Source organism: Gymnoscopelus microlampas (assembly GCF_963454915.1).
Source record: "Gymnoscopelus microlampas genome assembly, chromosome: 3".
Classification (NCBI taxonomy): domain Eukaryota; kingdom Metazoa; phylum Chordata; class Actinopteri; order Myctophiformes; family Myctophidae; genus Gymnoscopelus; species Gymnoscopelus microlampas.
The window spans coordinates 39755031-39771673 of NC_139940.1; the positions used below are offsets into that span (position 1 = coordinate 39755031).

Sequence of the window (16643 nt, forward strand, 5' to 3'; positions counted from 1 at the left end):
CACTTAAGGCTGGACATTCAAGTGACTGTCCTGGTTTATCCCCCGAAAAGGGTCACTTTCCATTGAGTCAACCTTGACTGCGTGCATATCTGTAGGCACTGTTTTTTATGGAGGCTGTGAGATTTTTAATGAACGGTGGAAGTGATGGGAAGCCAACGTCTCCATCATGGCTCCACGTCTCTCTCCACCCGGGAGATCTCCACTCCAGACAGACCCAGAGAGAGACATCAAAACCCTCTTTTTTACCCTCCCCCTGAAGCCATGTACAAATAACTCAAAAACAAAAAAAGGCGTCTCCAAACCAACCGAAAAACAAACACAACAAAGGGGGCTCATTTTCCGGAACCCCACGCACCATCTTAGAGCCATTATTAAAGGCGTCTCGAACACTCGGTAGCCAATGTGCGTTTAGCTCTCCATTTGCCAAATGAGGGGCTTGTAGAAATGGGGTCGGGGGGGCGGGGGGGGGTGGTCTTAAAATCCAAAGCCCCACTCTCACCTGGCTTTGCCTTTGTTCTTTCCCCGCCCGCCAGCTTTACGGCTACATGGAGAGCGAGCCACTCACCCTGCAGCTGTTCATCGGGACCGCAGACGACCGCCTCCTGCGACCGCACGCCTTCTACCAGGTCCACCGCATCACCGGCAAGACCGTCTCCACCGCCAGCCACGAGGTCATGCAGTCCAACACCAAGGTCCTGGAGATCCCCCTTCTGCCTGAAAACAACATGAGAGCCATGTGAGTGCTCCTTTAAAAGCCCTCTGCGATTCCTCTGTCTGTTTGTCCCCCCCCCCCCCCCACACACACACACACACACACACACACACACACCCACACACCTAATCACACACACCTAATCACACACACTTAATCGTCCTAGTTACAGGCTTTTGAGCAGGCCTTGAACACTCACTTTTCTACATTAAAGTTTTTTTTGTATATTAACCCATTAAGGCCTATAAGGTCGATTCTACAAAATGTCTTCTAAATCCTAACATGTTGCTATATCAGTGGTCCTCAAACTTTTTCATGTCAAGGACCCACAGAATGATATGCATTTGCCCCCCCCCCCATCTCAACATATTTTGTTCCAGGGACCCTCAGAAGCAAAGATTTGAGTTACAAATGTTCGCTTTAAAAATATATATATTCAAAGATTTGCACACATTTTCACGATTTTTCAAAAATAGCAGATCTACAAGTATACTTGTATATCTGCTGTTTTTGAATAGCCAAAGAAATCTAAAACGACACAGAAGCGGTCCCGGTTTTCAGTCGGTCCACTTGGCTTTGCACGCACGCAACCGGTCTTGCTCTGCTGCACCCTCCCCTCCCCTGCTTGCAGCAGTATAGTTCAAGGGGCTGTTAGCTCTGCAGTGTGTCCAGGCAGCGAGCTCCCGTCCTGGGGCTCCGGTGTGGGCTTCAGTGGGGCTAGTAGTACTGGCCTGGGGCCCAGGACTATGTGTTATGAATAAAACAGCTCTATCTGAACCGAGGTTATATAAGGCCCTCAAACCACCTTAGGTTTATTCTGCACCGTGTTTCAAATCGTTGAAATATACTTTGAGAAAATAAAAACTGATGTGGATTTAATGGCTATCCATTAAGTTAGGGAGTATTTTAACATTTGTTTAAGTATTGCGGAAGGTTACAAAGGTAAAGTTGGGTAACGTTATGAGACATGGGAGACTTTTGACTGGAAAATGGCCTTTTCTGGTTGGGCATGGTTGAGTTTTACATTCGTATTGCCTTACAGAACCATTTCCAACAATACCACTGTGTGCTTCACATTGTATCATATTTAGACTGGGAAAACACCAGGACACCCCACTTATTAAACTTCACACATCACAGGGGAATACATCTGATATTATGAAAACTCAGAGAGGATGTTTCTTTTCCCCTTTGTCTCTGTGCTTGAAGGAAGACCAGCGAAAAAAAATAGCATAAAACCTGAAGGTGTAGCTTTCTCTCTCTCTCACGGTGTCTCTCTGCCTGTCTATCTGCCTTTCTGTCTCTCTCTCTCTCTCCTTCCTTCACTTTCACTGTATCTCTCTGCCTTCCTGTCTGTCTGTCTGTCTGTCTGTCTGTCTGTCTGTTTGTCTGTCTGTCTGTCTGTCTGTCTGTCTGTCTGTCTGTCTGTCTGTCTGTCTGTCTGTCTGTCTGTCTGTCTGTCTGTCCATCAGTCTCTCCCTCCTTCACTTTCACTCTGTCTGTCTGTCTGTCTGTCTGTCTGTCTGTCTGTCTGTCTGTCTGTCTGTCTCTCTCTCTCTCTCTCTCTCTCTCTCTCTCTCTCTCTCTCTCTCTCTCTCTCTCTCTCTCTCTCTCTCTCTCTCTTTCTCTCTCTCTCTGTGAAGATCCTGTCTGACTGAGTCTTTCCATTGAAGTGCTGAAGCTCATCTTGATAACACCACATCCAACACTCCTCTCCTTTAGCAGCTCTTTTTTCTGTCACACTGTGTGGGATGCAGACAGTACATGATTAAATGTTTACGGCAGATCTATCCTTACTTCATCCAACATAGTGTGGAACTTGTTGTTTTTAAACGCCTACTCTGCAAATACCACCAAGTACAATATTTCTTGCTAAAAACAACAACAAAACATCCTCACAAGTGGGTATCCTATATAGAATGTTTGCTTTTACTGTTGCTACAGTTACTATAGAGAGGTGTTTTTAAACTGTCATCACTTTACAAGAAAGACACAAAGACGCACAGGAAAAGATTGGTATTTCTTATTACCCAGCTGTCACAGAAGACTAACACTTTCATCTAATATAAACACCGCCTTGCTAAAGAAATAACTGCCCCACATTTCATACTATATAGGCCGTGGAGACTGACTGTACACAGCAAAATCCTCAATGTTAATTTTACTCTGAGAGCGTATGTATCGAACGAAATGGACCCTCATCGTTCCATTTGGTTCCATTCATACACTTTCTGAGTTAAATTAACGCTGAGGATTTCCACAGTGCAGAGTCCTTTCCAGCAGTCATTTGACAGTAAAATCGTGCATGACGGTCCAATCATCCTCTGTTTGTTTTAAAAGCATAACTGCGTGACTGAACACTTACGTCATGCATGGCCGCTAAAGAGCTCGTTGTAAGCGTTATGTGTATGTGTTCTTTTTTTTCCTTCTTATTTATTCAAATTCTGCAAACCAAAGTGAAGAGGGAAAAATAGATTTGTATAAAACTTGACATTTACCATGTTCCAGGAATAGTGCCCGAAAAGCTTCAATGTAAAATAATTGAAATGCCAAACCATATCCCATATGTATCCCCTCATTTAAAAAAAAAAAAAACTTTTTTAACCAGTCTCTTTTTGGTCTTATTCTAATTTTTTGAAAGGCCACCGTGAAAACTGATGCCTTTTTCCACTAAGGAAAGGGGGAGAAAATCGTATCCCCACCAAAAATATCAAATACCATAAAATAAATAAAGACAGGGAGCTTGATTTGAAGAAAAAAGAGAAAAAAAGAAGAAGAAAGTTTCTACTGCAAAATGTGGCAACGGTTAGTGAAGGTTTAAGCTGTAAACGTTTGAAATGTTGAAAGTGTGAGGCTCAAATGGTGCGAAGGGAGCGGACAGGCTCGCTGCAGTCAGACAGCTATAAAGTGGTTGAGAGAATACCGACTGAAGCCAATGGGTTTTCTCCACTGGAAAGAGCTCTATGACAGCAGTCTGTGTGTGTGTGTGTGTGTGTGTGTGTGTGTGTGAGTGTGTGTACGTGTGCGTGTGTGCGCATGTGCGTGTCTCTTCGACTCAAGCCCTGAAGATCCCTCCGGAGACCCACTAATTCTTGGGCAGGCAGGACTGTTAAATCTGTGACGTTAAGTAATGAATGTCCAAACTGTGTCTTTGAAGAGCCCGCAGATTGGGGATGACGTGGCCGTGTTCCGCTGGACTTCCGACGCGTGATCCTTAACGCGAGCGCGGACTGGCCGCGTCGTGTGGAAAACGATACTCGTGTCTCAGTTAAGCCGTACAGTAAAAGGGGAGAGACCCACTCCCACCTCAGACCTGTCTCTGCCCCAATGAAAACTCCTTTAAACGTAAAAAAAAAAGCTCAAATTGTTGTGCCTAAATTTATTGGGTGTCCTAAGGTGAAATTTTGAAGTTTATGATCTAGACTTACCCTAAGAGCAAAATCTAGAGCCTCTTCAACTTAACAGAGACTTTGCAACACGGGGATGAATGCAAATCATATTTATTGACATTATCAGAGTGGTAAATCATAATGGAACACTTGGCGCGCGGGCCCCATCGCAGGATGAGCATATAGAGGTGGATCCTGGCGGATGGAAGGCGGGGGGCTCTCTGGAGCCCGTCCCTCTGCAGATACGGCGAACCCTGGTGGTGTCTGCTACTTAGCCTGGAAACCGGACCAATCTGCCAGTGCAAAATTGCCCTCTGCAGATTTAGACTGGCCCCGCTCGGTTGTGATTGGATTTCCCTGCCCCCGAAGTTGTGGGGCACCAATCAGGGCCCAGTATGCAAATATGGGCAGGTTCATCACCAGAGGCCTTTTTGGGAATCCGTCCTTTGGAAATGCCGGTTCCAGACTAATATCTACAGTGATATTATAGTCTGGCCAGGCCAGGCTATCTGCTACTTGGGCGGAGGTGAGGGGTGACATGAACGGAGAAGCACAAGTGAGACGGGCAGCCGATGTGTCATCATCTGACCCAAAATCTAATCATAGGGCGGGCTTTATAGTTAACGTATCACTACTGCCTACTATACCTTAAATCTACGCAAGAGTCAAAACGTACCTTTCTCCATTCTTTTGTGTGTTACACGATTAATTCTGCTTTGAAACCGAGGATTTGCCCTTTTTTCATCCCCTTGTGCATCAGAATCGACTGCGCTGGCATTCTGAAGCTGCGCAACTCAGACATCGAGCTGCGTAAGGGAGAGACGGACATCGGCCGCAAGAACACGCGAGTGAGGATGTGCTTCCGTGTGCACATCACCCAGCCCAACGGCAGGACGGTGTCCTTACAGGCTTCGTCCAACCCCATTGAGTGCTGTGAGTCTAGCACACACACACACACGCACACGCACACGCACACATGCACATGCACATGCACATACACACAAATACACTTTTGTTTTAATACAAGCTTGAATGCACTTAACACATAATATATGGCTGTACTGGATATTAATATTAAGAGTATACAGTACATACTGTACAGTCACAGACACACATAAGTACAGCAATATACACACACACACACACACACACACACACACACACACACACACACACACACACACACACACACACACACACACACACACACACACACAACCTGGCAAGCTCCGTCTTGGCACGCACATGAGCATGAGGTGGCATCTATTGTCGTAATCTAATGAGCCCGCGCTACCATTTTTATTACCTGACCAAATTCAGTGCCTCTGTACCTAATAAGATTTATATGATCAAAACCAATTTGCCAGAGCAATAGATGCATTGTGCGTGATGCCAGGACACATGTGTTATCTATCTCATGGTGCATTTTATGACTGCATGCGTAAGTTATTGTGGTAGGGCTCCCCCCCATTAGCACAGGTTTCTGAAAGGTCAGCTGCCAGGGGCCAGATCTGGCAGGCTTCAATGAGTGAATTGAAAGGAACCTCTGTGTCTTTTTTGCGAGGCAAGTTGTCGATATAAGGTGTGATGTAATGTGCACCGTAAGGAACGAAACAAAAGCTTTTAGATGTTGAGAAAGCGCTGGCTCCGTGGTTTTATGGAGATGATGTGAGACCCAATGGTAACCTGTAGGGGATTTTAATCATCAAGGGACAACCTCTCTTTACCAAGCACAGGATTTTCAACAACGTTTTGTGTGCCAGGGGTTTAGCTATTACGGTATGATACTTTACAATAAAATGTGGAGGATACTGGGATTATTATGGATGAAATGCATAGCAATGTGCTCACTGACTCTGCCTGTGAACCGGGTCACGGCAACCAATGGGTGACTAGCTCGCCGCTTTCATAAAACACAGAGACAGGTGGTGTGTATTGCATGACTCACCACCATAGGCAAAAATAATGACTCTCGATCTCACTACGTCACCGCGAAAATATTGTTTTGATCAATTTTTCCCTCTTCTTTTTCGGCATTTCGTATCACAGCTGTTGTCTGAAAACACTTAGCAAGCACTCCTTAAATAGTCATTATGAAGTTGATAAGCATTGCTTCTCTAACCAAGAGCTGATGTTCTACGGCTGTTGCGCTCCTCCGGCGGTTACGCCGGAGGTCTGGGAGTGAATGGGGATCAGGCACTTTGGTTCACGTGGGCTTGCTTTAGAGATCGCCGCTGATGTGCTGCACACCTTTCGTTTGTTTCCCCCTCGAAAACAGCCCAGCGCTCGGCTCAGGAGCTGCCCTTGGTGGAGAAGCAGAGTCTGGACAGCTACCCGGCCACGGGGGGCAAGAAGATACTCCTCAGCGGCCTCAACTTCCAACTCGACTCCAAGGTGGTGTTTGTGGAGAAGGCCCAAGGTAAGACGGAGTCACATAGACTCAGTTAATACCTTTTATACCTCTCCCTCTCTCCTCTTCCACTCCACTTTCTCTCTCCTCTTCCACTCCACTTTCTCTCTCTCCCTCTCTCTCCTCTCTCTCTCTCTCTCTCTCTCTCTCTCTCTCTCTCTCTCTCTCTCTCTCTCTCTCTCTCTCTCTCTCTCTCTCTCTCTCTCTCTCTCTCTCTCAATCTCTTCATTGCGTTCCCTCAGTTTCTCCTCCCGTCAAAATAGAGCGGGCCTTGCCAGGGAGCCACATGTGGTGTGCATTAAGGCACTATATTTTTAACCAAAGCGTATTTACATTTGCTGAAGTTTCCATTGCCTGTTCACTGACGCTCACCACAAGTTAAGGAATGAATCACAACCAGGGCATGTGCACTGTCTCTCTCCCTCCCTCCCTCCCTCCCTCCCTCCCTCCCTCACTCACTCGCTCTCCTTCTTCCTTTTCTCACTCCTTTTCACTCTCCCTCTCTCTCTTCCAGCTGCAGCACTCTGCTCCTCCTATTTCACCATCTTCTTGCTCTCCATCTAGAGTAGCCTCTCAGAATGCAGAGGCTCAGGGCCCTCAGCTCTCTCTCCATCATCAGTGAATCATGGTTATCGTTTCTGTTCTTCGTATTGCGGCCGTTATGCTTCCTCCCTGCGTGGGAGGGAGCAATGACGAAGGCACCGGTGATCAAGTTTACCAGTGGTCATTTCCTTGATGGCTCCCAGCGAATCACAGGAAAAGGTCAAAAATGGTGGCTGAGTGATTGTAAAAACAGTGGCGATGATGATTATGATGATGATGATGATGATGAGCTGGATGTAGAAAAGCCACTAGAAAAGGAGGAAAGGCAAACTGTTGTTGTTTCTTTGGTATTTTGACAGAAGAAAAAATGTCCCCAGTCAAGGTTCAGTGGTTTATTGCTGTCCTCTGTTATAGTTATTATTAAAGGTGGAGTAAGTGATATATTTATATGTATTTCTTAAAAAGTCTTAAATAGTTCTGTATTTTTTTTTAGCTGTCATTGCTATGTGTTTGTCCGGTAACAGGGGTATCTCTCCAGCTCTTTAGTAAAGACAACATGCATTTTCTGGTCTGGATACCAATTTCATCCTACCAGGAGAGAACTCCATACAGGATACGGGTAAACGAGGGGAATTGGAAGAAAAAGTAGTGTGTATATCATCGCTATAGTGTTCCAGACACTATAGCGATGATAAATGATTACTGTCTTCTGATTGGCTGTGCGGCAGGCCGGCAGCAGTGGTTCAGGAGGTAGAGTGACAGCTTAGGAAACGGAAGGTTCCCAGTTCGAACCCGAACTGGGAACCCAGGCTCCCCCAGAGCTAGTGCCAAAGTGTCCTTGAACAAGACACTGAACCCCAAAAATATCACTTACACTACCTCTAATTCTCACATGAGAGAGGAGCAGCAAACATTAATGCACAACGTTTCTATTGTCTACATACTGTAGTCTTTCCAACCACACAGCAGAATGTAGAGTATTAATTTAACTCGGCTGAAAGACCCCTTCGGTTCCGGAGGTTAAATTAACACTCAGGATTTGACCGTGCAAGGGGGTTGTGTAACCCAGGAGGAGTAGATTGGAAATCCTGTTTGAGGACAGGAAAAACCATAACTTTTAATAGAAGGAAGATGGGGTTATTTGATATGTTTGGTTCTGGCCAGTGTCACAGCTGTAAAGGGCATTGCAGTGAGTTCCCTCTCCTGTCAGGTGTTCCTCCTAATCTCGGAAAATGGGGCTTGTCCAGTGTTCTTTTAGTGGCTTTAGCAGTACGTGAGGAGATTCCCTGCCGTGCAATCAGCTCTTCCTCACCCCTCACCCCCCAATCACCCTTGAGTACTGTACTTAAGTACATTTATTGTTTTATATATTTTTTTGCAAGGTCATGACTTTTACTCCACTATTTATACAAATATCGTACTTTTGACTCTATATTTATACACTATATGTCTATGAAGGGACTCTTGGGATCCAAAACATACAAAAATACGTAGATTATGAATTTCTAATATTTTTGGAGGTGTTCTAAATGTCAATACAGCAATGCTTTGATATAAAAAAAAACATATACTTCGTAATGTATGCTTTTGAATACTTGAGTATTTACTTGAGTATATACTTTGTCCACCACCACTTGGAGAACACCCCTCAAGCCCTTGGAGCCCGCCGGGGTTAAGGGTGAGAGCGAGGGGGCAACGGTAGGGCAGCTTTAGTTGTTAATGTGTTGCATGGGGGGGGCCTCCCTGTCTCCACTTAGTCACAGAGGGGATCCCCGGAGAGGAGAGGAAAGCCCTTCTGACACACCTTCTCTGTTCCACCCGCTGCCTCCTGCCTTCTCCTTGACCCCTACAGGGGTTGTGTTTCCCTCCTTTCATTTATTGCTTCTGTTTCTTTCTCTCTCTCTCTCTCTCTCTCTCGTTTCTCTCTGGTGGACTGTTTCCTTCTTATGCTATGGCGATCTCTTATTTCTCTGCTCCTCCACTTCTGAGGCTCGTTCCCCCCTCCTCCTCCTCTCACCTATATCCCTGATACCCGCTAAAGACATTAGCCTGTATGAGGAGTTCTGAGCTGGTGGGATCCCCGTTACTCCTGCCTACCATCAACATTTCAGTGGTTTGTTTTTCGTCTCTGCGGCACCGAGAAAAAGACTGAGAGACACAGACACAGAGAGAGAGAGGGAGAGATGGAGAAAGGGAGGGAGAGAGAGAGAGATATTTCCGAGAAGGTATGCAAGGAAAGGGATTCCTTTCATGCCCCCCTCCCTTTCTGTCTGTCTGTCTTGTCTGTCTGACTACTTTGTCTACTCTTATGTAAGTTTTAATGACCCTCAAGTCGAAAGCCCATTACAGAAGTACACACGCACACGCACACGCCCACACATACACACACGCACACGCACACACACGCATACGCATACGCACACGCACACCCCCCCCCCCCCCCACACACACACACACACACACACACACACACACACACACACACACACACACACACACACACACACACACACACACACACACACACACACACACACACACACACACACACACACACACACACACACAGAGAGAGAGACACTCACACAGACACAGACAGACACTCACACATCACACACACACACACACACACACACACACACACACACACACACACACACACACACACACACACACACACACACACACACACACACACACACACACACACACACACACACACACACACAGAGAGACACTCACACAGACACAGACAGACACTCACACATCATCCACTAATGGTCACTAACTATGAGCTAATATGAGTGTGGAAAAGTACTTATGACTTAAATATGCGGCAGAATATTGTGTTTTGGCTTCACAATCAGAGGATCGGGAACCTCTCTTATTGTTGATTTAGGAGAACAAAGTGGGACGAAGAAAAAAGGCACCAATAAAATATAATTATATTACCGATTTATTCTATAACTGTCATTTTATTTTCCTCTGGAAAAAGTTCATGACTTAAATGTCCCCCATGAAACGCAGAGCATCACACTTACAATAGTTACTGCTCACTTACATACAGTAAAAAAAAATGTGTGCACACACGCAAGCACTCATGGACACATAAAGAACCACTCAGACATATTTATGCACACATTCACCAAATGCACAGACCACACAGAAATATGCATGTGCTCAAACACATATACGTACGCAGAAAGAGAGGGAGAGACACGCACGCGCACACACACACACACACACACACACACACACACACACACACACTCACACTCACACTCACACTCACACTCACACTCACACTCACACGCACAGATACAACACAACACCAATCACTGCTGTTGCTGCAGTGGTGACAGCCATTACTGGTGCAGCCATCAAAGGTCAGGACGGAGGCTCGCTTTCCAAGACTGACTCCAATAAACACCTCCCAGAAAATTCCACAAATCCTGAGAAACAGCAGCCGACCCTCCAGCATTCTAATCCAACTTGTGTGAATAATTACAGTTCACGTCATTCGGACCATAAGAGTGACATATCACGGCACGAACGTCTAGCATGAAACGTTATAAATACTGTAGTATAGGCCAATATGAAATTAATGAGTATGAACTATGAATACCTATTTGGATTTGTCCATCCAATGCATTTTACCTTCACAGAAACAAATAACGTTCTCTACGACAAAGGCACAAAAAAAACAAGGCACTTCTTATGGTGATATTTTTTAAAAAGCCTAACATTCTGTTTTTTAAAATGGCACAAAATGGAAGACATGAATGGAAAACAGCTCTTTTCTATTAACAGCTGATGTTCTGTTTGTCTTTCACTGTCACTTCCATCCCTGTGCATCTCTGTCAACCCGTGTTGTTGTTGCTTGTCTCTCTGCCCCTCTCGGGAGGCCTGGGTGTCAAATGAGCAGAGCTCCTGGATGATGCCACTATGGGAGACCTTAACCCATTCGATCCGGGAACGCATCTGTGTCATTTTTAAGATTAATTTGGCTATTAAAACATAGCAGATCTACAAGCTCATAGAGCGGCACGAGTGCCGCGCTATGAGCTTGTAGATCTGCAATTTCTTCGAAACATTTTGGAAAAAAACTTTTTAAATTTTTCTTTTTTTAAAGCGAACATTTGTAACCCAAATCTTTGCTTCTGGGGGGGGGGGTCCCCTGGAACAAAACATTTTGAGATGGGGTCCGTGGCCATATACATATCTAAAAATGATTTCTAAATCCTAACAGTATAATTGCTATATCAGTGGTGCTCCAACTTTTCCATGTCAAGGACCCCCAAAATGATATGTAATTGGCAGCGTAACCCCATCTCAAAATATGTTGTCCCACGGACCCCCAGAAGCACAGATCGGAGTTAAAAATGTAAACAATTCAAAGATTTGCACAGATTTTCCACGATTTTTCAAACAGTTGCAGATCGACTCGTATTTATCTGCTATTTTTGAATAGCCAAAGAAATCTAAAATGACACGGTCTTAATGGGTTAATGTAGCCCTGAAAAATAATTACTTCTACGTTTCAAATGCCAAAGCCATCCCCACCGCGCTGTACCAGCACCTGCATGATGATGACTGATGCAAACTCTGTTCTGTGTGTGTGTGTGTGTGTGTGTGTGTGTGTGTGTGTGTGTGTGTGTGTGTGTGTGTGTGTGTGTGTGTGTGTGTGTGTGTGTGTGTGTGTGTGTGTGTGTGTGTGTGTGTGTGTGTGTGTGTGTGTGTGTGCTGTGTGGGTGCGTGTGTGTGCTGTGTGCCATGTTTGTGTGTGTTTAGTTGTTAGCCTACGGGCCTGTTTGCCTGTTCAGTAGGAAGTGTTTTCAGTGAGTCATCTGCAAAGGGATTCCCTGTAGAGGGGTGAAACGGAACAGACGAGACCCTCACAGAGAGGATAGAGAGGAGAGGAGAGGAGAGGAATATATCAATAAGTTGAGATAAATGGGAAATAAAATATAAGAAAACAAAAATAAACCTCTGTGTAGTTTTGTTACCTTCCTTACAGCCCACTGCCTAAGTGAATTAACAACTATTAACTACAGTGTATGTACTATTGTCTGCTGTCTCAATAATCTAGGTGTAAGCATTTATGTATGCATAAAAACACTTATACTGTAGGTGAATAGTTTTTATACCATCAAAACATTGACCTGTATGTTGTATCTCTTCCTTGTGCCTTCAGTAGATCTTAACCTTAGCTAACCCTAACCCAGACCACACATACACCCATCAGAAGGGTTGTGATAATTAGGCTGTAGCAAGATAATAATTGACTCTTTACACTTTCATCTCCGCACTGTTATGCTGCAAAGCAAACACTCTTTGTGGCACTAATTATAGTTTTTTTTAATCTCTTATAATAATAATTATTATACTTTCCTCTCGGTATCTAGGAGACTTTCCATCTACTTTTGTGTTTCAGATTTTCAGCTATTTTGATTTGTGCGCGCACGCTATTGTATAAGGCATATCTGTGCACGCACGTGCGTGTGTGTGTGTGTGTGTGTGTGTGTGTGTGTGTGTGTTGTTTAGCCCAAACCACTCTCCTGGCACTGGAGCAGAAAGACATACCTGGCGCACCTCGTGGAGTGTGTGTTCTGGCTTGCCCTGCTTTCCGTGGATGGAAGGAGTGATCGAGGCAGGGAAAAATAGAGAAAGAAAGAGAGAGAGAGAGAGAAGGTGGGGGGGGGGGGGGTTGTAGCTGGGGAAAGCCTACACTCTGACTCAGAGGGTATAGGGGGGAGGGAAGGGGAGGGAATTCCCTGGTGAGTGGGATAGTTTTTACATCTGGTCCGACTGGAGGACTGCCTGCAGGACTATACAACAGGGGAGAAAGTTAGCCTAGACTACGACACAACTAGCACTTTAGGGAGATCTCATGCTACTGTACACTGTGTGTCAGACCACCTCCCTCCACTCAGGACTCTGATACCCCACCAACAAATACCCCACAACAGGGCCCTCATTCATAGTTAAGAAACAAACTACTAAAAATACTACTCTGAACTAACCAGCTAGAGTGTATTATACACTACAAAAACCCTGAGGTTTAATTGATCTCTGAGGCTAGATTTTTTTCTCCCACTCAGAGTTAAAATAACATTCAGGATTTTTGCAGTGTAGCCGTCTTGTTTATTCACCATGCTCCAGCAGCTGAGCCTCGGGCAGGTCTACACACATTCTCAGGTTGTGATCCAGCTATCGTACGAGTGAGATATCTAGACTGTCCTCCAACCTCCACCTCCACCTGGGGCTAGGAGTGTCACTATTGTGAGAACACCCTAACGCCGAATTCACACCCAACAGTGTTAGTGGATTTACTCTTAAATGTTTTTCTGCTAAACGGGTGTGTACAAAATGTCTGAAACACGCCCCATGTCTCCTTGGTTTGTACGTATTTTCACCGCGTTTTTTGCTGGCTCCACCTCATGTCGTAAAGAAATCGCTCCACGCAATAGACAATGGATGGAACCACGCGGAAGTGGAATGCCGGTCATGGTGTGAATTCAGCGTAATGCCACGGCAGGAGCGTGAAATCACCGCCCACTCTTAGATACAGATACTGCAGGGTTTGGACTTGCTGGGGAGGAGGAATCCATGCCTCTGCTTTTGATATCCCCCTTCTGGTGATACATTTTCTTCTCACCAGTGGGGATGTGTTTTATCCTTTCTTATGGTCAGACTGAATTTAATACATCCATTTCTGTCTGATGTATTTGAATCAAGGGCCCAGCTTCTGAGTTGTAAATTGAGGCTGTATAGGAAGTGACAGTTCATATGAATGGCCTGTAGTCTCGCTGTTTCACCCCTGCTGGTGTCGGAAAGAATTTATATCCATTCAAGCGGATGGGTTTTTGCTGAACTTTACACTTGATTTTCTTACCTTAATAAACATTGTCATAAATACAATATGCTTCCAGTCGCTAGTTTAAAGTCTTCTTTCAATCACCATGATATGCGTTTTGGTAAATTATGGTCCCATTTATTTTTAAATTGATATAAAGTAGGGTATGCTGTAGGAGGGGCATGGCTACCTTGTGATGATTTGATTGACAAGCTACACAACCAATAGCATTCATTCCCCACCCCCGCTCTGGTCCCAACCAATAGCATTCATTAATTTCCGTTTTCTTATTTGCATATTCGGACCTGATATAGAAAGATGGCGGATTTGAAATAGTTGAAAAATAGGCTCATTTTTTCAGTCTATGGGCGTAACTTTGTCCATTTCGTTTTTACAGTCTATGATTTCAATTCATGTTAATAGCACAATTTAACCCCAAAAAATAAATAAGCATGTTAACAACATTAACCCTGGCATCCCAAAATAGCTGAACTACAAGCTCACAATGTGTTGTGAAGTGACACATTCATTGTGAGCTTGTAGAACAGCTATTGTATCTATTTGTTATACAAAGAAGTACATAATGTACTGTAGGCCTTACAGTATGTGGTTAACAAAATGTCTGCCTTTCTGTTTTGTTGTTGTTTTTGTAAAAAATCTAACCTACATGGCACCGCGCCGCTTTTTCAGAACACGGAGTGCCATGGTGTGAAATTAGTGTAATGCCGTAGCAGCAGCATGAAATCAACCTCCAGCCTTATGATCCAGATCTGATCTGTGCACTGTGGTTTTCTGAGCTCCGCCAGGAGATTCCTGCATTCGCTTTGGCACAACCCAAGGCTCCAGACATGGAATGCCAACTCCTGAATGTTGCATTGTAGTTGATGATAATCTATGCATAATAGAAAACATATATTTTTCAGTGGATGTCCTTACTCACACCAACATTGTTTTCATGAAGTAGGCGTGTTCTTATTGATGAAGATGATAAAGATTGCTTTGTCCTTTAGAGACAACTGCACATTGCTAATTGCGTTGAATTTGAATGACAGAAATCGGAGAGAAAAGTGGATGACGGTAGATAATGAATGTGTATGATAGAGACAGGGAGGCAGACAGTGGTGACGATATACAGCTGGTAAACACATTCCTGTGCTACTTTTATGGCTAATTTAGCGGGGGGAGGGGGGTTGATAGTCCCCAGCAAAGATTGACTGGGAACAGGGAGAGTCGGGGAAGTGACATGCAAACCCGGCTTGGTAATCGAACCCGGGACTTGCCCGCATCAGAGCCCGTGTAGTACGCACCTTGACCACTCGGCTATCGGCGCCCCAACAAGCAGTTATTATTATGGGCATGCGGACCTGACTACTGACCTGACTACTTATTATGCGTGTTGTATGTTGCAATGTCTAAAAGTACTAATGTGATTCAGTTTATGATATGGGTATCATCTGCTGTGAGTAAAGTACAAAACATGTCACTTCATACTGTATGCCAAATAGCATTCAAGGTTCAAGATTTCTTTAGTGGGTTACATGTTGTGTTTGAGTACAGAAGAATACAATTATTTTCTTCTGGTTTGCTCAGATATTGCAGCAGCAGTAATACATCAGACATCTACAGGTGGATGATGTACTCCACAGGCAAACGTCTTTTGATGTATTTTTCAAGGTCCACGTCTACTCGATGCAGAATAGATCAAGGACTTTGACGTCTGTCTTATTTGCAAGAAGAAGCGGTCTGGACTATTCTCCCTGCGTCATTGTTGAATGTTTTCATGTTTACAGCTTGATGCCGGCAGTAGATGCTCCCTTTTCTCTCCATCTACAGTCAAGGCCATCATTTCCACTCAAGTCTCTTTAATTTGTAGCAGATTCACTAGCGCCTATCTCAGGTTGCACCAGCCATCAGAATGGCAGGGGCCAGGTGTTTCATGTGTCTCAGAGTGGGCCGGGACTCACCCCTGGTCCGGGTCATCAGGGAACCCCTTTGACCTCCTTGGCTTTGCTCTGTGTCCCGCGCCCCAAAGTAACTGCCCTGAAAATATGCATGTAAAATTAGTGCAGTATTTTATGTTCGAGCCAGGAAACAGCAGCAAAGACGCTGGTTCCAAAACGGAAAATAAACTTTCTGTATATAAATGTGAAAAACGAAGAAAAAAAAAACATCTCTGGAAAAGAGACAGAGCTACAGAATAAGGCTGGATTGTTTCAAGAGAGAAAGAGAGCCTCCACAATTAAGCCTGCCTGAATCATATTTTCCATTCCCAAAACCACCAAAGTGAACATTCTTTGGCCAGCATTAGTTGTTATGTTTTTGGAACGCCCCTTTCCTCACGTTTCTGGTAGGAGGAGAATGCACCTCCGGTCACTGGCGTAAAAAAAAAAAAGAGCCTCCAAGGTCGCCACAAGGACAAGGATGTCTATGATTAGCTAACAGTGGCTCCTTAATACATGAGTGGTCTTACTGTGCGCTGTGGTTGTACTGCGTCTTTCTCCACTTACCAGGGCCAAGCAATCAACGAAAATAAAACAAATGGGAGGATTTGTTTATGTGCTATTTAAGAGCAACGTGGTTGCTGTGTTATTACTAAATAAACAACAATTGTTGCCAAGAAATGAAATAACATTGAGTCCCGGAGAATGTTTTTAATTGTGGTTCAAATGGTAGAAAACCTCACCCAGTGCACAGCGCTGTCTAATGACCTGATGAATGAGCATGTTATCCTGC

The 16643-nt window shown here is 44.6% G+C and overlaps 1 protein-coding gene across 5 annotated transcripts in view; it reads left to right on the top strand.

Annotated features, from left to right (window-relative positions):
- Nucleotides 1-16643, top strand: part of LOC311042677 (nuclear factor of activated T-cells, cytoplasmic 1-like) — a 75188-nt gene that overhangs the window by 21097 nt on the left and 37448 nt on the right. For all 5 annotated transcript variants that reach the window (XM_084053568.1, XM_084053571.1, XM_084053570.1 and 2 more), the window contains exons 4-6: nt 534-736; nt 4862-5034; nt 6380-6520. In XM_084053568.1, the coding sequence (XP_083909694.1) occupies nt 534-736; nt 4862-5034; nt 6380-6520 (517 nt within the window). The remainder of the gene's footprint in view (nt 1-533; nt 737-4861; nt 5035-6379; nt 6521-16643) is intronic.